Source organism: Miscanthus floridulus, chromosome 18, assembly GCF_019320115.1.
Source record: "Miscanthus floridulus cultivar M001 chromosome 18, ASM1932011v1, whole genome shotgun sequence".
NCBI classification, from domain to species: Eukaryota; Viridiplantae; Streptophyta; class Magnoliopsida; order Poales; family Poaceae; genus Miscanthus; species Miscanthus floridulus.
This window is the reverse complement of record NC_089597.1, coordinates 92,231,882-92,254,616: the sequence shown is the minus strand read 5'-3', so window position 1 is coordinate 92,254,616 and position 22,735 is coordinate 92,231,882. Positions and strand designations below refer to the sequence as shown.

Below are 22,735 nucleotides of genomic sequence, written 5' to 3'. Positions count from 1 at the left end.
GAATAATTTGGTGGCATTGCCACATATGAAGGCATTGAGTGCCACCAAGTAGGCTGAAAAAGTGGTGGAGCTTGTAGGTGACCGTTGGCTTCTACTCGATTCTCATGGAGCAAAGGTAGGAGATAGATCATTGATCTCTTGCCTGATCCTTGAGAGCTCACGATACATCTCAAAGAGATCATGGGCATCAAGATCCTCTATGCTACCATAAACAAACTTGGAAAACCATGAGGTCTCCTGGATCTCTTTGGCCCGTGCCATGTTCTCATCCTTCCTCTTATCCTCCGTGGCCTTGGCTTTCTCCACCTGGAACAACTCATTTTGTAAGCTAGTGATTCTTGCCTTGTCTTCTTCACTGGTGTCAGAATCTATTGGTGCATTCCTTGAAACAAAAGAGTCAACAATGGGGCCTTTGGGGTTCCGAAAGAGGAAAACTTTCCAGTTTCGGACTCCAACACCATGGCAACCTCGCACCGGTGAGGGCAGAGAGGTCAGAAGCAGCCTTGAAAAGCCCAGAGCGTCGCTTGAAGAATGTAAGACTACGATCTCTATCATCCTCAATGAACCTCACCCCTGACCTCCTTGCCCTCCTCAGCATCCTAGAACAAAGAACAACAAGATGTTATAGCCAGTATGTGAGCAAGCAAGGAATGTATTTCTTGCTAGAGCGAATGTGTTTCGGTGAGAATGAAGTTGCGCTACCCATCCCTTATATAGAAGAAATTTAGGGGGGAAAGGGGAAAGAAATCTCATGAGATTCGAATGCATGAAATATATTATACATCAAGTCTTACCACACGTCAATGAACAATGGGTCACTCTTTTGTGCGGGAAAAGATGGACCTAGTTGTTAGTCACCATTAGAAAGCGTGTAAAGAAAATTGTGCGTGAACAACAAAATTATTTTCAATTGAAATAGCTATGCACATCTATTTGCCGATTATTAGTCGAATGTTTATTGGTTTGTGGAAAAAAAAATATTCTATAGTTATTGGGACCCTTAGTTATTAAATTAAATATTTAAGCAGGTATTTATTAGCATCCATTTTTAGTCTCCAGCTAAGATTATCTTATACCAATATAAAATGCAAAAATAATTTGGCAATAATACTTTTCAAATACATCTTAGTATACATTAATCATTAATTAATAAATCCTTTGAGTGCAATCTTATATATGGATTCACTTCTAATATTATGCTATTCCTTAGCCGTTGCTGTTTTTATTGAGCAATATGATAAATAAAACTACTAGTTGGATACAACCAACATACTAAACATGCCACCTTTAGGATAATAGAACATCAAGTGAAAAAACACATGCTCCCTCACTCTATGAGTGTATTACACGAGATATGAGCAATATTTCAACTGCAAGTTCACAAGTGTTGGCATCTATTGAATCCCGTCTCAATCTTTAACTTCTTGGTAAAAGAAGTGTTTTGGCGATCGTTCCACATCTCAATGATGAATGGAGGAACTTAAGCTAGTTAGAAGATATAATTTAATTTAGGCTGAGCATTTCCACAAGTTTTAATTTGTGTTCCAACATGTTTGTAAGGAATATCTATAGTTTGGTGCACAAATACCATCAACGACTAAGGAGCAATTTTAAACATCTCAATGTGTATAAAGTGATGAAGCAAAGGGTTGACATTGCGAAACACTAATTCAAATCACATATTTTGCTGCACCTTGTTGAAGAGCTGGTCGGGACGATCAAAATGGAGTTTTGGTTCACTCAATTTGGATCTAGGTCCAAAAGTTATGCAATTTGGAAGATCATGGCGCTAGTTGAGGCAAGCAACTAGTCGGTTGGCCATGGAAAGACCAGGCGGCAAAAGTTATGCAATTTGGAAGATCTAGCATCGACGAAGGGCCAATGAGAATTTGGTCTATCAGATCTGTTGTTCTTCTTCAGATCTTGGCTTTTGGTGTGCTTATCAGAGGAAGCAATTGGTTGGCTTTCGATGTGGCGATCTCAAACTCTTCTTTTGGTATTTTCTTTAGCAAAGTTTGGCATCTTCAACACGCTATTCTGATGGTGAAGGATTGTAAGCATGCGTCCTTTGGAGGTTTCCTCCAACTGATGTTCTTTTAGTGGGTACTCAATCTCGTTGATAGCGGCAAGTGGCTTTTTCGGTCTTCAAAGCCTTTTTTGGAGAGGGTATTTGCATGTCTCCCTTTTCTTTGTTGTTGTCTTCACAGTGCGATCTTCAAACTCGGCAGGAAGTGAACGTTCGAAGGAAGAAGACGGTCAATTTGGTTTTTGATGCACTCTTATTTTTTAGTGGTCGTTTTATGTCTTATTGTCCATCTTTTGTACCAGCCTTTGTTTTTCTTGAGATATTTCAGATGTCGCATGATGTCCCCATGGTCATGTCATGGCTACCTCGCCTTCCGCTCCGCCCTACAGTACTACTACTACCCCATCACCGTCTCCTACCTCCTTAATGCCACCGTGCCTACCATCATGTCCAATGTCACGCCTACACCAATGCAGGGTATTACTAGCACATCATGTCCAACGTCATCTAGTTCGATGACGAGACCTACTCCACCATCGCTATTCGCTAACAATATGTACCAGTGGCTAACCACCTACCAGACGCTCATGGCGCACAACCCCGCCCATGACAGCCTCGATCTTTGTCCCATCCTCTCTCTCACTATGCCGCTCTGGTACATGTGTCCATCAGTGTGCAGGCCGTGACCTACGTGAGGTACCTTTTGACCTACTTCCTTGGGTGGGATGATGACTCCAACACTGTTGCTGAACGCTTCCAAGCTCACTATCAGGCAGATACTCATAGGTAGCATTTGGTTGAGAGACATCGTGGAATGGGATGGTTCTATCTCGATTTTTAGAGATGGGACAATCTCATATGTTGTTTGGTTGAGGAGGGACGGGATGACTCTATTTTCTGTTTGGTGGAGAAGATGACGACGATAGTGGAACATGGTGGAAGTAGGAAAATAAATGTTAGGCCCCCAATTCTGGGGTCCACTGTGCATGTGTATCAGTCCCTGAATCAGTAGCTGATACGCACAACTCAACAAGATTGATATCAAAAACCCATACTTTCATTGCTAAGGGGAAACATGTTACATGGTTTGGGTTTACATAGTTTGGGCCGTTGGCCTTATATCGTGTATCAGCGTTCTAAGACATCGGTCCTATAACGACGTGGCTCCATTTCCCACAGGCAACTTGAAGTGCGGACATAACCCTTGACTTATTCCTATAGCGTGTTCCTACATCGCAATCATCGTAGTCGTAGCGTAACTCTCTCGTACGACTTCATCCTCGAGTATACTCCGGGTATCCCATCCTTGTGTAGCTCCAGACGTTCCACCCAGGTATGTCCTCTTGTGGCTTAACTCCTAAAAATGTAGATGGAGGGGTTGAGTACATAAAGTACTCAGCAAGCCCTAAACTTTGGGTGGAGGAATGGTGGATAGGGAAGGCTATATGGTGGTTGAAGTAGTTGAGGTGGATTGGTAAGGGTAAAAGTGGTATGGTATAGTGATTATGACTATAGTTTGGACCCTGGCAGACTATTATCATTCTCACCAATTCCCGTTGCTCATTATGGTTACCAATTTAGTAAAATACATCTTACAAGATAGTTGTGGAAGTCTAATCATAGTATCCCATCCTAGCATTTATCCATTCCAAGGACATGGCTATTTGAATAGATTTAGTTAACTCTGTAGAGGTGTATAAATTTCCCCACACGATAGACACAGTCCGACACCATCATCATGGCTTAGACAGGCCTAACGAGATCCCGTACCTGCTCGGAAACTAACCTAGATTTCTATATAATCTCTACTACGGCTTCCCAGGGGTTGGAAACACAAAACCAGGAGGATACCAAATCCCCCCAAACGTGATGATACCAAATCATCACAAAAGAAAGACATGGCTCGAACACGGCCAAGAAAACAGTGGCTCGAACGCGGCCTAAAAACCTAACGCTTAATGTGGAAGATCACATAGCATCCACGCCAACCAGACACGGAAGAAAACATATCCCCCATGCCAGCTCCTGATATTCCGTTGCCCATATAGACATGTGGCTGTACGTAAAGACTCACTAGGCGAGAGGGACTATGAACCGATCCTTATGTGACCGAGGCGAGTATCTCGAACAGGAATCCTCTCTAGGCATTCCTGCCGAGGTAATTTATCCCACATAAATTACCCCCTACTCGCCCCATGTCGAGGTTTAGTCAAGTTTTACCAGTTTAAAGTTCCATAGTTATTATCATCAAGTTTATCAAGGTAACCATTTCCTTATCATATTATTTTAATCAAGTTCATAATTATAGTTTTGTGGTTTTCAAGTGGTATAGGTTGGGTTATTATTTAGTGGAGGTGGATGGGAGTGGGTTTATGGTGGAGGTTTGCAATATATGGTGGTGGTGGTAGGGACGTTGTTATAGGGGTAGCATGTATGTAGAGGAAGGGGTTAGGTGCGTGTTAGGACTTGCCTCCATTCGCTGACGATTATATATTCGTCCAATTCATGTGTCTCCTGTTCCTGTCTTCTGGACTCCATTGGGTTCTCTCACGTCTTCTATCCTACGTGGTCTAGCGTCGACAAACAAGAGAACACAAACAAGGAAAATAACAAGCAAGGCATGTAAAACAAGCATAAGCAATCAATCGATCCTAGATGGGTTGGTCCTATTGGGCGATGGGTTGGTTCGTTAGGGTTATCACTATTACGTCAATCTGAAGTAAGGCTTGGATAGAGGTACTCAATCTAGAAGTTGAGTTCAACGAGTTAGGTCAGGGCGGGTGGTTGGTCTGATGGAAAACCAGATCACATTATTAGGGTTCACTATTATGTGAACCTAAAGGAGGAAACCTGACCAAGTCATCATAAATGACCTAGTTGGTCCCTACAGGTTCACCGGGGTTAGCCACACATGAGCATAGGCGTGTGTGTCACTAGGGTTAGGTTGGTGGGTTAGGCTACGGCTAGGGTTAGTGGCATATACACTTACGCATATGTATATACCTATGACTAATTAGTATTGATTAACTAGGTTGCTAGGGTTATCCATACATAGGAGTATACTCATTTTAGGTAATTGGGTGTGGATATATTCGAGTATGTGTCATGGTACATACACATACACGAATATACGGGGTTTACTACTACTACGGTGAGAGGCTATTACTATAATCGCTATTTACTCTAATTATAAAAAGGAAAGCAATCAAACTAGAATTTAAATGGGCACCAATAATTGAGGTTAAGGGCATGATTATGTAGGGTTTTATCCTAGAAGATTTATGGTGAAAGGATTCTGGAATTTTGGAGTAAGATGATGAGGATGCAAATTACCTAAGTTTATTAATTAAACGGGAATGGAAAATATCATGCATATTATCTCTACCATTTTAGCTAATGAACATGAGTGGTAAACTATCTAGGTATGATCTAGGGTGACTCTAGTTTATTTAGGAATTTTCTGGGAATTTTTATGCAATTAATAACTTAACTTCTTAACACTGTGTACGATTTCTTGTGTACCCATAGCGATTTCCTAGCGCTATAGCGGCTGACGCGTGGGGCAGGTGGTGGACTCGGCCTACTGTACCGCACAGCCCTCGTGGTCCATGCACCGGTCTATGGACCTGTTGTCCCCGCTCCTTTGGTCCACGTGAGCCGGGTCTGTGCAAAGGAGGGGGTGTAGCGGTGCCACTGACATGCAGAGCCCACAGAGCGAGGTGGCACGCTCTCATTGGGTCACGTGACGTGGCCGGCGCTAGCTCGGTGCCTCTGCGTCGGTCGTCCTCATCCTTCCCATCCGCGCGGTCAGAAAGGAAAGGGGGAAGGAGGGAAAGAGAGAGAGAGGAAGGGAGCGAGGCAAGGAGGAGATGGGGAAGGCGGAGCTCCGAGCTCAGCTCGCCGGCATGAGGGGCGGCGTCCGAGGGGAGGCAGCTCCACGGTAGCAAAAGCAGCGCAGAGCGGGGGAGATGGAAGGGCAGAGGCGAGCGAGCAGGGGAGGCGGAGCAGAGCGCGGGGAAGCAGAGAGCAAAGCATGGCGACGGCGGCGGAGCGAGAGCGGGGAGGAGAGGGAAACAGCGGAAGGGAAAGGAGAGAAGGAGACATGGAGGCTGACCGGAGGGCGAAGGACTGCGCGACGGCGGCGACCCCGACTGCTTCGGCGCGGCGAGCTCGGCGGTGCTCCGCGACGGCCATGGCGGGGCTATTTATAGCTGGTCGCAAGGCGGTTCGCGGCGGAAAAATCTTCCGACCGGGAGGATTCTTGCCGACAACGGCAGCAGGGCACAGTGAGGACGGCGACTACGGCGACCCGTCGCACAGGAAGTCAGCGGCGAGCTGTCGTCGGCGTGCTCCACGTGCCCGTGGTGGACGCGGAGGCGACGCGGAGAGGACACGGCGTCAACGGCAGGGAGGTGGTCGGGCGGCGGCGGCGGCGACTTGCTCACAGTGCCACCTGTGGGCCCCACTCGTCGGTGAGAGGGAGGAAGGGAAGAAGTGGCCGGGCTGGGCTGGTGTTGGTCCAGGCGGGAAAAGAGGGGAAGGGGCTGTTGCGCTGCTGGGCTGGCTTGGGCCGGCCCGTCGCGAGAAGAAAGAAGGGGAGGGGGAAAGGGGAGAGGTGGGCCGCGTCTGTTGGGCCAGAGGGAGAGTACACAGGATATGTTTTCCTTTCTTATAATTTCCCAGAAAATGTATATGTATCTATTTGCTTTTGTAAATAATAAATATGTAGAGTAACAATGCATATATACGTAAGTCAAGAAAAGATATGTGATGCATTATTCACGGTGTATTCCTAATTATCGAGAAATTATGAATTCCTAATTAGCAAAATATATTTGTATTCGAGAGGTAGCTCTAAATATCTACGGAAATGTAACTATGCCATATTTCCTGCCATGTTATTATTATATAGTTATAATTATATTGTGCTCCAAAAGAAAGGTTTTAAATGATTTGAAAATGTAATTGGAAATTAGGGTGAGTAATATCGGTGCCGCAAATAAATTCCAGAAGCAATCATGCACATAAGCAATCAAGCAAGCATTCACACATACACTCAAGCAAACAAGTGCAGGCAATGAAATTTAAATGTGAAGCGATCTTCTATTCCTATGGGTTATTCCTAGCGCTACATCTAAATCCTGCGCAACACACAAAATGCATATGGTGGGTTTTGATGCAGGGTTTTGGAAATATATATTTTCAAAATGGTTTTGCGGGAAAGTAACTAGTCAGGGTTTTAATTTGTTGTAAAGTTTTAAAAAAATCAAATTTTTAGTGGATTTTAATATGATGCAAAAACACAGGTGTTACAATAAAATAGAGAGAGAAAGAAATGAGCAGGTCTAGAAATGAGCAGGTCTAGACGTTCCCGCCTGCAAGCACACGCGCTAGTAGAGTCATTAACGAGGAGTAGCGTTCATATTTAGCAAATAATCCAATCTTTTTAGAATGTCCTATCTAGATTGTTGTAATGGTTTGTTGTGCGGTTTGTTCCTTTCATTTTTGTTTCTTCTCATCTTTCTTGTTTGTCCTTTCTGGTCTTAATTTATTTAGTAGCATTTTTCCTAGCTTGCTACAACGAGTTATGTTTAGGTAACCTAATCCAAACACCGCACTAGTCTGTCTTTACCCCCTTTTCCTTCTACATATCACACTAGTTTGTTTTACCCCTTTTCCTTCTACATATCTAGTATAAAATCTCATGGCAACACACTTATTGCTCAGTTGTGAAAACGCCGGACTAATTTTTGTTTCTCACTATTTGATTGATGGAGCCTGATTGGCACAACTCCAACGACATCCATGTGGGATTTTGATTTTGTGTGATGGTTTAAACTTTTAACATGTGTGTATTTTTTATCGAAAAACATATGTGTATTTTAATTATTAAATAATGTTAAACTATAAAATCTCATGGCAACACACTTATTTCAATGCACCGACAACTAGATTCTTGAATTGTGGATCTGGGCTGTTCATCGTCCTCTCCTATTTTTTCTATATATAAGAGGTGGGGCAATTCTCTACGTCTTCGTGGCCGGTTGCAACACGTATACGCACGAGCACTTGCATATCTTTACACCTAAAAAATACCTAAGCCTATCGTCTTACTGCCTCGCCCGGCGTTAATTAACCTCTTAGGCCTACTTTGGCAGCGGTCTTCCCCGCGTGGAACCCGGAGATTTCCCTGGGCCAATCTGCCCCGTGCCAATTAGCCCCGGGGCAAATCTTCGTGCTCTTTGGCAGCCGACCAACCCGAGGATCGCAGCCCGCTTCCCTTCGTTTTCCACACGGAAGCAATCCACGAGCGATGAGGCCGGGAGGGTTTCCCCGTGCATCCCCTCGGCGAGTCGCGACCGCTCGCGCACGCGCAGCTCTTCCTCTGCTCGCGCAGGAGCTGCAAGTCGCAAGGCCGCCGCTACGGCATCCGGCCGTTGCCGCCGCCCCGGCATCCTGTCGCCGCCTCCCCTCCGCCTTCTTGTCGCTTCGGCTCACGCCAATGGTGAGCCCTCCTTAACCTACATCTCTGTGCCTCCCGCTAGGGTTTTGGGTTTCTTGATCCTCTCTTCTCACAGACTGTTTCTCGTAGATCCTAGGGCCGCCGACGGCTCGATCTTGAGTTCTCGACCACTGCTCCGTGACTGCCCCCGCTTGGCCGCCTTGCCTCGTCCCAAGATCTGATGAGCCCTTCCTCTCTCCTCCTTGTCCTCCCTAGATCGCGCTCCTGCGACTTGGATGTGTAGCTTTTACTCATTGGATGTGTTTGTAGTAGCAAACTGAGAATACCATGTTTTGTCTGATTGTTAAAGAACTGCCTTAATCAGCAGTGCCTGCGACTTGGATGTGCTATGCTGAATTTATTTAAGCTGCAGTGCCTTAATCAGCGATGCTGTGCACGCATGAGGTTTATTTAGCATGTGTCAGAGAGCAAATTCTCCTGTTTTAATTAGCTCAATAGACTGTGAAGCTTGTTCCAACTTCCAAGTTAGTTCAGCTGCTCTCAACTCTGATGGTCACATGTTTGAGTCAGTCAGTTAGCTCGGAATTTTCATAGTGTGCCTCGCAATCGCAAGGTTTAGTACACAAGATGCTGCTTATTAGAGTTTCTGAAAATTAAAGCCAATGTTTTTTTTGTTTGCTGTCCTGGGATCAATTCTGTGACAAGATTACCAATTCTCTCGCTCAAAAATTTGAATCATGTTCCTGTAGGTCCAGCTCCTAGGGAGTCGTAGATTTCTGGTTTCGTGAACTAGTGTTGTCGCCATTACAATGTGCATTTAAATATTGCAAGGTATGTTCCTTTCTGCATTTAAATATTGCAATTCTTGAACACAACCAATTGACTGGGTGGTATGATATGTTCTACATATTTATTTTTAGATGTAGTTAATTCTTTGAGCTGGTATATCTCTCATAGTTGAGGATTGATGTGGATCTCGTGCAATATATAGTAGGATAGCAGCAGCTCTATAAAATTCTCATTGTCATGTGCATGGTTGTGTCGGACTGCATGATTATAAAAGCGCCAGTTCAGTTTTGAGCAGCCACTGCTAGAATAGATGCAGCTGACAAGAAGTGAAGTGGTAGTGCTACTGAATTGTAGTACTAATTATACTACTGTTATATGTCTCATATTGCTTGTAGATGAAATTTATCCTCCAATTTGGTAATCTGCAAAGTTCCTTAGGGCTCTACAAGTCCACGCAGTTCTTAGTGCTCTGTTGCTGGAGAGGGATTTCAGTTTTGTGTGTAGGTAGCACTGCTCTGTGCAGGGATGCTATCGGTTTGGCACCAACCTTAACAATGCATTATCTTTGCTTTGCTCAGATAAAATGGATATGCCTCACAGCACCTTGTAGACCTGTTTCAGTATTTGGTAGGTTCCCCTCCGGTCCTCCACAGCATTGAAGTTTTATGTTATTATCTACATGTTTCTCCTAGCTTAAGAATGTTATCAAATCCTATCATGACTGATAGCTGTCTTTTACGTACATGTAACTAGATGTATTCCCTGAGCGTTGCTGTGGGAATTGGACAATGAAACTTGGGTGGTGGTTAGATGGAAGTAGGAACATTGCTTAAAAAAGTTGTGGAATTGAAATAGGTCCAATGTTCAGAAGCATTTCGTCTAAACAAAATTACGAAAGAGTCGATTACACCGATTATTAACACATGATATTTTCATATATATACGAAAGAGAAATGGTAATCTGAAATTTCTGAGCTCAAGTTTTGGTAACCTGAAATGTCTAAGCACAGTTGTCCTTTATGGTGTCCTGTTACTGCTGGTATAGTTCAGTAGTCCTACTTCTTCATCTTTTTTTATTTTGGCACAATGAATTGATGTTTATTCTAGTGAATTTCTAGTTGGAGTAGACCTTGTTGTCATATCCTGTTGTCATTTTCGGCTGATTGATCTAAAATGGGAAGCTTTGTTCACTGCACTTGAAACAAAAATATACAGTTCATTATTCATGCAGCCAAAGAGGTGTAATTACCATTTACCAAGTCTGATTTATCTCATTGCAAAATTGCAGAATCCTTAGTGGAAGCATTGCATGATTTGAGATGAGTGAGGTGATACTTGAGTGCCTAATATATTCTAGGCATGACCCTACATTATGACATTTTTCTTTCAGATATGACATGCTAAGGACTTATCTGGTCTTGTTTGTTTCCGACATGCCATTCTTTCATCATTGGGCTATTGAGGCTGCCATGTTTAAGGGACTTAGAGAGCCTCAGTTGTGAAGGTGCCTCGACGAAGTCCCTGCTAGAAAAACCGCACTACGGCACTATGAGAAAACTGCACAGTTATCTGAATTTGGGGTGTGTCGAATAGATTATTTCAACCATTGTGCCAACAAGAACCCATGCATTGCCAGTTCCCAGTAGAACTTTACATTTTTTATATATGTTTATGGACTAGTTCATATAACCTCTGGGTTATGTCTATCTATTGGATGTAAAGAATGGAAACCATCTGTATCAATGCTATTATGACTTGGCTTTCACTAGATTTTAGATTATAGTTAGACATGATTTCAGATTTGAAATATTATTTATGTATTTGTATAGAGACTTATTCTGGAGATTTTCATGGTTCTGTGGTTCTAACATTGATCCGTGGTGAATTTCTTATATTATTTAACTTTTTCTGTTTTTCTTGATTTTTTACGATTTTTTTGAGACATTGTTTTTAATTCTTCAATGGTGACAAGCAGCTCCAGAGAGACCGATCAGCATTGGCTGAACTCTTGCTCTCGTGAGTCCTCACAATGGGATGCCAAACAACCACGGGAAAACTCCCCCCATACCTGGATATCTCCTCAGGGATTGTGGCGGAAATCAAATGTCCAAAAATATCAATGCGCGTGGTTGTTTTCCTGGGTTTATTCACCCGTGCTGCGAAAGTAAGGCTTAGAAAAGTTTCCACGGAACAAAAAACGGAACCAGATCGGACTGCTTGCATGCAGGGGAAACGAACGGGGAAAAAAAATAAAAAAATAACAGGAAAAAAGTTTTCACGGAACAAAATAAGGAACCCGCCCCTGCGCTCTGAATACTGTCCCCATGCGCTATGAATACTGCCCAAATCTGAACCGGCGGCCCATAGACTCTGAACGCTGCCTCCACTCGCCCGAACAGAAAACTACTCGTGCCGGAAAAAAAAACACGGCTGACTGATATAAAATATGTTCTACAATTTAAAATCTAATATTTTAAGGATATTTTAATAGTTCGATCAGCAAAACGTATTTTGCATGGGCACCAAGTTGTGGTCACCAATCCAGAAGATTTACAAGTCTAAGATACGCCTCCACTTCTTTCAGCTGGCCTCTGACTTCTTAAAACTGAAGCATTGAATTATCATGATATTAGTTTTTCCTTTACAATGCACACAAAAATATAAAACAGAATTGTCTGCGCGGCTATGCTTTGCCCCGCTCGCCCGCGTCTGCTAGTCAATCCAACACGTGCAACATATGATTTTCCATCGGACTCTGTAGGTGGACCATGGCACACCAATCATGGAAACATAACGATCCGATCCTCGAGCGCGAAAGCATATCCTTTAACGTTGCCCTCATCAAAGATCAAGCGCCCAACATTTGTGCACAACCTCATGGCAAAGTCTACCGCCAGGCACATCCGCCAACGAAAACATATCACACAACACCATAGGGCGCACACACCATAGGGCGCACACCCTTGACGCAGGCCAACAACGGCACCCCGCCCACAGCCACGCGGCCTACCAATGGCTCTGGTCCCTTGCTGAACGTTTGCAACGCACGACAAAAAAAGGACATGAGCAAGGCGACAAGCGTCGTGGCGTACAACAACAACATCCCGACTCGGCTCGGCAGCAGAACCACGTTGGCATCCTGCTACTGTTGCTTCATCCCCGGCCCTAGCTGCCATCGGTACCGATGCCCTAGAACTTGGAGTGGGCTAGGTTCTGGCCGTGGAACATAGATATAGCAATGAAGATCATCGTGACGACACCCGCAGCCGAGGTCCGCCACTAACGACGACAAAAAGAAATAAAAAAGATATGAATGAATTTTAAAATAATTTAGGGTTCTCAATGCAAAATTGTTTACTAGCTTTTTTTTTGCATCTGATCAAATTAGCTTAAAATTGTAAAATGCATAATAATAAATCACACAAGTATTAGAAAAGATAAAATTGATTTTGTTAGGTTTCTACAAACTAGATCTTCATGATATAGGCGACAAATATCATGAAACGGGCGTTATATTTCCTATGTAATTAGATTTGTAGATTTAGTAGTATTTTCTTTAATGCGCAAGCTACCTGCGTCACCGTATATGTGGATAAAAATTTATTGACCCGTGCAACGCACGGGCATATATCTAGTATAAAATAAAAATCCAGATTGGAGGGAGAATTTTTTTTTTCGGAAAACGCAGTTAAATTGAGACTGGACTGTCTAAAGTTTGCATGCTTTTGATAACGAAGTTCATTGAACCAAACCCTATTTTGATCGTGTGTAACTCATGCTATTAGTCTCATGAAAATATCTGTTTGTTCCTTGCTGGTTGATTGATCCACTAAGAATGCTGAACAAGCTAGCAACCTGTATATGTTTGTTTGCCGAATGTAACATGATTGCCTACGTGAGATTATTATTATTTTCACATCAAGCAAAAACAATCAACTGGAGAAATGAACGAGCCTTTGTGAGAACAAAGGAGACAACGAAGTTATTTTTCATTAGTATTAACCAAGCACATAAAAACAATCAACTGGAGAAATGAAAGAGCCGAAGCCTAGCTCTGAAAACTATCCAGAACGAAAAACATTTGCCAAGCATTTATCCCACATTATTCGTGCAGAAGATTTAAGAGCAAGATCGACCCCCACGCGTGACGCGTCAATCACCTCAATGAATCAATCGAACACGGCTAGCTTCTGGTACTCCTTGCCTTCGATCGGTTGGGCCATGACAGCCTCCGGGTTCACCACGCCATCGTTCTCCAAGAAGAGCTTGACCAAGTTCTTGGAGAACCCGCTCACCATCGCAACCCCTGGCTGCGTCGACGTCACCGGCGTGGAGCGCGAGTCCCGCAGGTTCCAGAACACGATCTGTGGCACCACGTCGCCGTACCCAGCGTCTCGGAACTTGCGGTTGATGGCCTCGTGGTCGGTCTCCCACCGGTTCGCCGAAGCCTGGTCGAACTCCATGTCGCTGAAGACGAACACGGTCCTGATCATCTTCTCCCGTGCCAGCCGGGCGTCCACCGCTGTGCTGAGGATGCGATCAAACACCGCCTGGAAGTTGGTGTTGAATCCCCACTGCATAGTTCGAACGAAGCTCAGCTTGTCCTTGAGGGTTTTTCCCTTGATCATGTGGATTTTCGGACGTTCGCTGAACGTGATCACCCTGCCCGCCCACGGTTTCTCGCTGAGCTCCGAGATGAGCAAGCCCAGGGCGATGCACACCTCCATCGGGGTGCCGTTCATGCTACCGGACACGTCGCAGACGGCGATGCAGTTGCTCAGCGAGCCCTTCTTGCGGAGGTCGTCCACCATCCGGCGCCACTGCAGCTCCGACACGTTATCAGCCTCGCCGCGGTAGGCCGCGGCCGCGATCTCGTGGGGCAGGAGCGCGCCCGCCGCGATCTTGGCCTTTCCCGCCTCCACGTCTTCCAGGTACTTGCCGAAGCGCACCTCGTCGTGCTTCTTGAACAGCGACTTGTAGCGCCTCATGGCCACGGATGCCACGCGGGTGTAGGGAAGCTCGGACCACCTCTGGGCGCTGATATACACCTCGGGGAGCTCGAGGACCTTGCGCAGCGGCACCAGCACCTCGCGGCGGAGACGATGGAGCACGCTGTAGGCGTAGTGCTCCTCCGAAAGGTCGGCGTAGTCGGGGTTGGAGTCGCGCGGGAAGAGGCGGCGTGCGATGGCCTCGCAGAGAAGTGTCGTCCGGTCGAACGACGAGCCTGGCGTGGGGCACCACTTGGCGGCGAGCCCGATCTTCTTCTTCTTGCCGCCGGGGGCGAGCTGCTTGAGGTCAGAGGCGAGGAGGTCGGCGAAGAACTCGGCGACGCAGTCGAACAGGAATCGGTAGGCGCGATCGCTGTAGTACGTCTCCAGCGCGTTCACGGCGAGCCTGGCTGCCTTGGGCACCTTCTTCTTGGCCTTCTTCTTCGCGGCGGCCTCCTCCTGCGGTTGCGGTGGCGAGGCCGCCTCCTGAGGCGCCTCGGGTTTCTGCTCCACCTCCATCGCCTCGCGTTCAGGTTCCTGCTCCACCTCCATCGCCTGATCAGGCTCCTCCTGCGTGTCCACCGGGGCCACGGCCGCCGCTTTTCTGCTTCGCTTGGACTTGGACCTGGTCCTGGCGAGCGTGGCGGTGAAGTAGTCGGCGAGCGTGGGCTTGCTTGGGATCGTGGTGGCGGCTACGGTGGCGGCGTAGTTCTCGCGGGCACGACTCCGGCGCTCAGCCAGCTTCGCGACGCGAACCTTCATGGCCCTGCGCGCCTTGTCGGCGTCCGCCTTGGCCTTGGCGACCTTGCGGACATCGGGCCCGTGGATGAGGCGGTACAGCAGCTCGGGGAAGTCCTTGAGGTAGCCGAACTCGGCGAGCGCGGGGATGTTGCAGGCGAGCGTGCGCGGGTGGCGCTCGTGCATCCAGAGCGCGGCGGCGTAGAACCCGTCCTTGTCGGACTTGCCCGTGCCGCGCACGCCGCGGAGGTTGGCGACGAGCTTGAGCGCGGTGAGCGCGTCGCGGTCCCAGGCTTCGGCGAGGAGCGCGCGCACGCGGTCGGGCGGCGTGTCGGGGACGACCTGGAAGAAGAGGTCCAGGCAGGGGTTCCCGGAGCTGGCGTAGGTGGCGGAGTTGTTCTCGGTGCGCGCCTTGCGCGGCGGCTCCGCGCCCGCGCCCGCGGCCTTGGCGTCGGGGTCGTCGGGCGCGTTGAAGCCGGCGTCGAGGAGGTCGAGGAAGGGGTGGGAGGCCGGGGCCTCGGCGTCGGCGACGGCCGAGGGCGGTGGGCGCGCCCCGCGGACGGCGGGAGGGCCGAGGAGCACGGGGGCCATGGCGGAGTCGATCTAATCGGATCGGAGCGGTTAGGGTTTAGGGAGGGATGGAGGGATTGGTTCGTTCGATCTGGATGGGGATGGGAATTGCGCTTGCGATGCGACGCGGTCAGGTGCCTCGCTCGCTATATAGCTGGGAGCCTGGCCTTTCTTGCGGCCTCGTACGTCGGTTAGAAAGTTCGATTGCAGCCGTTGTTTGAACCGACATAAGGAGGTGGATGGCTGAGATTTGATCAGTGCCCTTGATTAACGTGCGCGGCAGTTGGATTTTTGACTTGGATTGCCTTTTTTCCAAAAAGAAACAAAATCAGAAATCAGAGTTGTGCTTTCCAAAAAAAAAAGAAGAAAGAAATCAGAGATGTGCAGAGGGGCGGGCCAACGTTTCCTTCCTTTCCCTCCCTCCCGACCAATAAGGGCCCGTTCGTTTCAAGCGAAATGAAGTGTCGGAACCGATCCGGATGGTAGCTATATTATACCCGCCAACTATCACCGGGAAGCGTTCCGGCTGGAAATCAGCGAAAATGAACGGGCCCTAAAGCTGTGTTTGTTTGACAGAGAACGATGTCCAGAAACCATTCCTACCAGCAATGCTAGTGTAATTTGTATAGGGCCATAAACGAACGAGCCCTAAGCCATTGTGAGGACCGAAGGGGACAGAGAGAGCTAGGCAGATTTTGGAAGCTACATCAGCGAGGAGATCCCAGGCGGCCGTACCAGGAGCGGCGGCGCCGCCGGCAAGCCAAGGCCACTGGTAAGCCGCCGCCTCCTGTAAGCTTGTCTGCTCTCCCTGATGGACCCGGCAGGTACTATTCATCTCTTTCCTTGTTATTTCTGCGCATGGTAATACCAAGACGCTGCTGCTGCTCCAGATTGGCTTCCTTCTCTATAGGACTCAAAATAAAAATATGTCGCAGTTTAATTTTGTGGCTGCAAAGATTGTACCTTTTTCATTATCGTGTCATTGAGGAGGCTAAGGCTCCTCACCCATCTCCTAATTGTTTGATGTGGATCCGTGTACATAAATATAGCTTTCTTTTAACTGGGGAAGGGAATAAAAATCTCTCTCAATGATCAAATGTTTTTTATCCAAGTCAGGAGGGAAGCCAAATCGTTCCTTGTTTAACTCAGTACACTTAAGGTCCTAGATAAACCTTTTGAGTAGGAGATCAAAGGTGGCTATCCAACTAACCCAAGAGTTTGTGGATTGCACTGGCTGGTGGCTGCCACTTTCTTCTGCCTTCTCTCCTCCTCAACTACATTGATGGGACTTGGGAGAGACTGCTATGCTCGAAAAAAAAAACATCCTGAACTGACAAATGAAAACAAGCTGGTTTCATTTTTAAAAAATTAGCATTGTTGCACAGAAGTTGGAAAAGAGAAAAATTGAGTTGCTCTGTGTGCTTGAGTTTGCTATTCGTGACTCAAATTTTAGGCTGGGGTTAAAAAAAATTCCCTCGTCTATCCCACACCAAAGCACAGGTCTAAGGAACGGCCCTGTTCTCACAGGGGTACGGTGCCGCTGTGTATGTGTGGGGTAGGGGTTCGGGAGTTTTCTGGACCTACATAAGAAGGTTCTTCTTCTTGATGCAACGCCCGGGGTAGCTTTCCCCCGCAGGTCCAGTTTTTAGACTAATTCAGGCAGTACATTGTAATTTGTGAGCTGCATGTCCTTGCAGGATTGCAATTCTTTTTATCTGGTGTGTACAGCCTACTATCTCATCATTATAGTCACTGATAGCTGCCAAGGCTATTTGATTTGTTTAATCATTATCTTGGCCTTCTGGCTGTTTAAATATTCAGATGTATACCGTAGCATTGGTAGTGTACACAAAGTGCATGCTCATTTATGTTACTTGCTAACATAGATTAGCATGCTATTGTACAAAACATCATTCCTATCATTCAGTGTGCTTTCATTGTAGCTTGCTCAAATGCAAAATATATATATATATATATATATATATATATATATATATATATATATTGAGCACTACATTCCCTATTCAGGTAGCAGTATATTTTCCCAGTAAAAGTAAAAATAGAGTTCAACTTCATAGTATATTCAGGATCAAGACTTAGGACCTGTTTGGCAGGGCTCCTCTCTGGCTTCGGCTCCGGCTCCTCCAGAGGAGCCCTGCCAAACGTTTTCTTGGAGGAGCCGTTTTTTAGTAAAAAACAGAGGAGCCAGAGCCTTTTTGGAGGAGCCACAATTTGTGGCTCCTCCAAAATGGCTCCGGCTCCTCCGGAGGAGCCCCTCAGGAGGAGCCGTGCCAAACAGGTCCTTAAAGAGGCATAGCATATAAATCCAAGTTAAAGATCGCGATGACTGCTTTAATTGCATATACTTGCTCAATAAAGTTTATGAACTGAATAGTTTAATGATGTACTCTCCTACCATCCTGCTACATTACGTTATTTTTTTTTTTGTAACAAATGTGACATTTTATCTCTGTTAGACCAATTCAGGTGTGCATTGTCATTCTTTGTATCTCATCTTCAGTCTACTGTCTAATCATTTTAGTCACTGGCTTATATCATGTATCTAACACTGTAACTGCCAAAGCTGTTTGATTCTGTTAAAGCATTATCTTGGCCTTCTGGCTGTTTAAATTTTCATGTCCTGGTCAAACTTCTGTAGTTTCGACCAAGTTTTTAGAAGAATATATATTGACATCTAAAATACCAAACAAATGCACTATCAAAACATATTTGATATTTCATTGTGGATTTAATGAACTGGGTCAAACTTCATGATGCTTGACTTGGGACAAAGTTAAAGTAAGTGACCTACATTGACTAGCATGTTTTTGTATGAAACCTTCCTTCTATTGTTTCGGGCTCAAATGCAAAGAAACAAATACTGTTGAGCGCTACATGCCTGATTCGGGTAGTAGTATATTTTTGCAGTAGAAGTCCAGACAGAGTTAATAGTATCTAATCAGGCCACTGAAACTGTTCTCTTTTCTTTTTGGGAAAATTGTGATCTTGCCCTATCCAGTGCTTCAATTGTGATTTTATCTCTGTTTTTTCAATTTTGTGATTTTACCCCTGCTATTTTCAAATGAACGATCCGTTTGCCCCTACTTAAGATGTCCTTAGATGGGCAAGGAATAAATGATTTAAAAAATTCCAAATCTAAAAAGGAAAGGCGAAATGACCACACTACCCCTTATCCTTATCTCTAGGATCTTCCTCATCCGACCCAGGCTGCATCGGGCACGGGTGCATCTGGCGTGGGGTCGCGGGCGTGCAACCGACCTCGACGGCGGCTTCTGCACCAGAGGTAGGGCGCGGTGCGGCGGCGCCTCCCGGCCTCGGGCCTCCTGCGCAGTGCGGCTGCTATTCCGGGGCGCGGGGGGCGCCCGCGGCCTTTCGTCGTGCGCGCGCCGGGCGGCAGCGGTGCCCGGCCGTAGGTCTCAGGCGGGCGTCCGGCCGCAGGTCTCGTCCGGGTCCGGCTCAGGGGCGCACGCCGCAGTCTCGTTCTTCCCGCACCACGAGTTCGCCGAGATCACCGATGACGACGACAACGGGGACGGCGACGGGGACGAGGACGACTCGAACTCCCCGCTCCTGCACCCAGCACCGCTCGTTCTGGTTCATGCCCGCGTCCATCACGCGTCAAGGCGGCGGTGGCGCTGGAGGGCCGTGCGTGCACCACGTTCGAGGCACTGGCCGGCTAGGTGTGGAGTGGGCGCTGGGGATACGGCCGTCGCGGCGGAGCAAGCTGCTGTTCGCCGTGGATGGGCGGCCGCGGTTCCGCTCCCCGCGGGGTACTTTGCCAACGCCCAACGCTATCGTGTTGACCAGCGCCGCATGCCCCGCGGGGGAGCTGGCATCGTCTCTGGCTCTCTACCACGCGCCGTGCGGTTGGTGCGCGGCGCCACGGGGGCCGTGACGGACGCCTACATGCGGTCCGCGTTGGACTATTTCGAGACGAATCCGCATGCTTGCATGCATACGGCAGTGCTGCGTGTTATGGATTTGTGTTTCTTTTTCGAAAACTAGTTTGTGTTGAGTTGATGGCGCCTATGTTCCAGTGAACTCTTCCTTGTTAAAGATTATACAATATTGCTAATGTGCTGTCAAAATTTTGAATATTTTTTCAATATTAAATCTGAATCGAAATAATTGCAAGTTGTGCCAAATATATTTGACCAAATGTAATCATTTTTGTCAACATTACAATATAAATGTCTAATTCCAAATCAGGGGTAAAATCACAAATAGACATAACAAACGGGGACAAAATCATATGGGCATTTCTGTCATTTTGTACAAATATTAACACCGTTAGGGGAGGATGACGGAATAGGGGCAAAGTAGTGCTTCGTTTTCAAAACGCAGGGACAAATTCACAAAGTAAAAAAAAAACAGGGACAAAATCACAATTTCGATACAAAACAGGGGTAAAAATGCAAGAGCCCCTTTCTTTTTCAATTTAGATCCATAAACACTCCAGATTATTTTGCTTCCATCTGAATCAACCATTTTCCTCTACTGAATGTTGAACTTCTTGACCATGCTTGTGCATGCAGCACATCTGGGGTCATATACATTCCCTAATGCCAATGCGAGATGCTGCCCGAGCCGCTTGTCTGTCTCATTCCTTTGTAGATTCCTGGGGATCCCATCCCAACCTTACTTTCAGTAATGAAATATTGGGCTTGAATGGAAATGCATATGGAAAGGAAGAATTAGCTAGAGTTTTCTACAGCAAAGTTGACCACATTCTGAAAATGCATTCAGGAATTGGTGTGAAGAAACTCGTGTTTCGAATCGCTTCAGAGTACACTGCAAAGGACTCTTGTTGTCTTGACAGTTGGCTTCAGACTGCTGTTACACCAGGGATTGAAGAACTCACCCTTATTCTGTGGTCAATGAAGGCAAAGTACAATTTTCCTTAGTTCTGTCCAACGGGAATGGGGACTCAATCCGATATCTTCACCTTGAGGGTTGTTCCTTCCATCCGACAGATGCACTTGGTTGGCTAAGAAGTCTCACTAGATTGCATCTTTGTTTTGTATCTATTACTGGGGACAAGTTAGGGTGCCTTCTTTCATATTCTTTTGCTTTGGAGAGGATGGAACTAAGTCACTGCGATCGAATAGTTTGCCTGAAGGTACCTTGCCTGTTCCATCAGCTCAGCTACCTAGAGGTGTCTAATTGTGGCAGGCTGAAAGTGATAGACAATCAAGCTCCAGGTCTGTCTGATTTTGTATTTATAGGACACCCTAAGGTACAACTATCACTTGGAGATACATTGCAAATAAAGAACCTAAGCATGCGCTTTTCCGGCGTAGTTTATTACACCCGTGCTGAACTTCCATCAAGCATGCCAAATCTCGAAGCTCTTACCCTACATTCACGCTATGAGGTATGACTTTAGGTGACTGTAGACTAGTGATATGAAATCTTACTATAGTGCATCAAGTCATAGCTTGGAGTTAATTAACCAGTCATCCTTTTGCAGATGTTCAGTACACCAATGCTGCATAGCAAATTCCTCCACCTCAAGTACTTAAATATTGCTCTTATGGGAGCACCCTTCTCCCCAGCTTATGATTATTTGTCTCTCGCATTCTTTTTTGATGCAGCTCCTTGTTTGGAGACTTTTGAATTGGATGTGAGTCGCTGCCCATACTGCTATGATATTGGTTGCTACAATGGAACAGTCACTTTAATTTTGCTTTTTCCATTATAGGTATCGCAGCGATACATGGAGCATGTCTCGAATTTCAATGACCCTGCAGATCTGCGGCAGATGCGAGAACTTCATCATCGCAGCCTAAAGAGTGTGAAGATTGTGGAATTCAGTTCCGCAAAGAGCTTGGTTGAGCTAACATGCCATATTCTCAAGAGTATGACGTCACTTGAGTGCCTCACATTGGAAGCCCCTCAGAGTTGTTTGAGGTGTTGGGACCCTGTCAACTATTCTGGCAAGTGCCTTCCAATGCACGAGGATGTTCTCATGGAAGCTCACAGGGCAGTCTTGGCTATCAGAAGGTACATCGAGCCTAAGGTTCCCTCTACAGTAAAACTACATGTTTTGGAGCCATGTAGCTGCCATGGTTTTGAACATAAGCAAGATGCATAATTACACTACTCCATTGTTGAACTAGTATTACTTGCACTGGTTATATTCTCCTGGTTGGCCGCGTGACCCACCTTCACAGGCGTCGGATCCACCGCCTTACCTGTGTACGGTTCAGATCCAGCGTTCCGAGCCGACGGTCCGTGTGAAGCTGCGCCGGCATTCCAACGATCCGTGTGACGCGCAGGCATTCCAAACAAACAACCGAGACACTCGGAGAGTATCAGCAGTGTTGCTGCGGGGATTCGAGGAGCGAGCCGATTCCCACTCTGCTGGTGCTGGGCTTTTCCAGGTGATGCAGCCCGTTTAGATTCGGACAGATTCTAAAAATCTGACAAAAAAATCTTAAATTCTCAAAATATTTCGACGCACAGATTCTTAGAATTGCAGAGTGCTTTAGAACTTAGGCACCGTTTAGATCTCAGCTGACTTTAAGAATATAAAAAAAAACTTTGAATCCCATGATCCAATCCAAACAATGCATTCAAACACACAAATTGCGATTTTTTTTTAATTTTAACACTTTTTGAAAACTAATTTTAAATCTAATACGGTCGGGTTTTTTTAAACTAACACTTTTGGCCGCGCCTATTGCCTGGCGCGGCCAAATGCCTGTGCCGCGCCATGCATGATGGCGCGGCAGGGGGCTGACGTGGCGGCGACCGGAATCGCTGATCGCTGACGGGGCAGGGCCTGCCGCGCCACCGATCTTGGCGCGGCACTGCCGCGCCCTGATCCGTAGCGCGGCAGAGCCAAATAAAACCCCCGCCGCCAGTCCCGCTGCTCGAGCAGCAAGGCCGCATGGCTGCCGCGCCCGAGTCCGCCCGCGCCAGCCCGCCGCCAAGCACGCCGGCCGCCACGCCACGAACGTCGGCAGCCCGGCCCCCGCCTCCACCCTCCATTGCCGCCTCCCTCCCTTCCCTTCCATTCCCCGGCCGCCTCCCTCCCTCCTCGTCCTCGTGCAAGGTAATGACGCACATTTTACTTTCGTTTGAATGGTTGATAGTATATTATGAATGTGAGCTAAGTTTAGGAGAAAAATTATATTT

At 46.7% G+C, this 22,735-nt stretch overlaps 2 protein-coding genes and 1 pseudogene across 2 annotated transcripts; 1 reads left to right on the top strand and 2 right to left on the bottom strand.

The window, feature by feature from the left end:
• Positions 1-102: 102 nt before the first annotated feature.
• LOC136524188 (uncharacterized) lies at positions 103-6,220 on the bottom strand. The gene is made up of 3 exons (XM_066517643.1): positions 6,141-6,220; positions 468-599; positions 103-382 (listed from the first exon to the last, which is right to left on the bottom strand). Exons 1-3 carry the CDS (start codon positions 6,218-6,220, stop codon positions 103-105), a joined length of 492 nt encoding a protein of 163 aa, XP_066373740.1.
• Positions 6,221-13,255: 7,035 nt separating this feature from the next.
• On the bottom strand, positions 13,256-15,674 carry LOC136522262 (uncharacterized). Its single transcript, XM_066516084.1, has one exon. It carries the CDS (start codon positions 15,593-15,595, stop codon positions 13,448-13,450), a length of 2,148 nt encoding a protein of 715 aa, XP_066372181.1. The 5' UTR covers positions 15,596-15,674; the 3' UTR covers positions 13,256-13,447.
• Positions 15,675-20,139: 4,465 nt separating this feature from the next.
• On the top strand, positions 20,140-21,689 carry LOC136524187 (uncharacterized; annotated as a pseudogene).
• Positions 21,690-22,735: the final 1,046 nt, after the last annotated feature.

Excerpts from the sequence above, each read along its gene's own strand:
- LOC136524188 (XM_066517643.1), bottom strand. The coding sequence starts at position 6,220 with ATGGCCGTCGCGGAGCACCGCCGAGCTCGCCGCGCCGAAGCAGTCGGG. Across the intron at positions 600-6,140 it reads GCGCAGTCCTTCGCCCTCCG|GATGCTGAGGAGGGCAAGGA; the intron begins GTCAGCCTCCAT and ends TCTTTGTTCTAG. Across the intron at positions 383-467 it reads TCTGCCCTCACCGGTGCGAG|GAATGCACCAATAGATTCTG; the intron begins GTTGCCATGGTG and ends TTTTGTTTCAAG.
- LOC136522262 (XM_066516084.1), bottom strand. The coding sequence starts at position 15,595 with ATGGCCCCCGTGCTCCTCGGCCCTCCCGCCGTCCGCGGGGCGCGCCCA.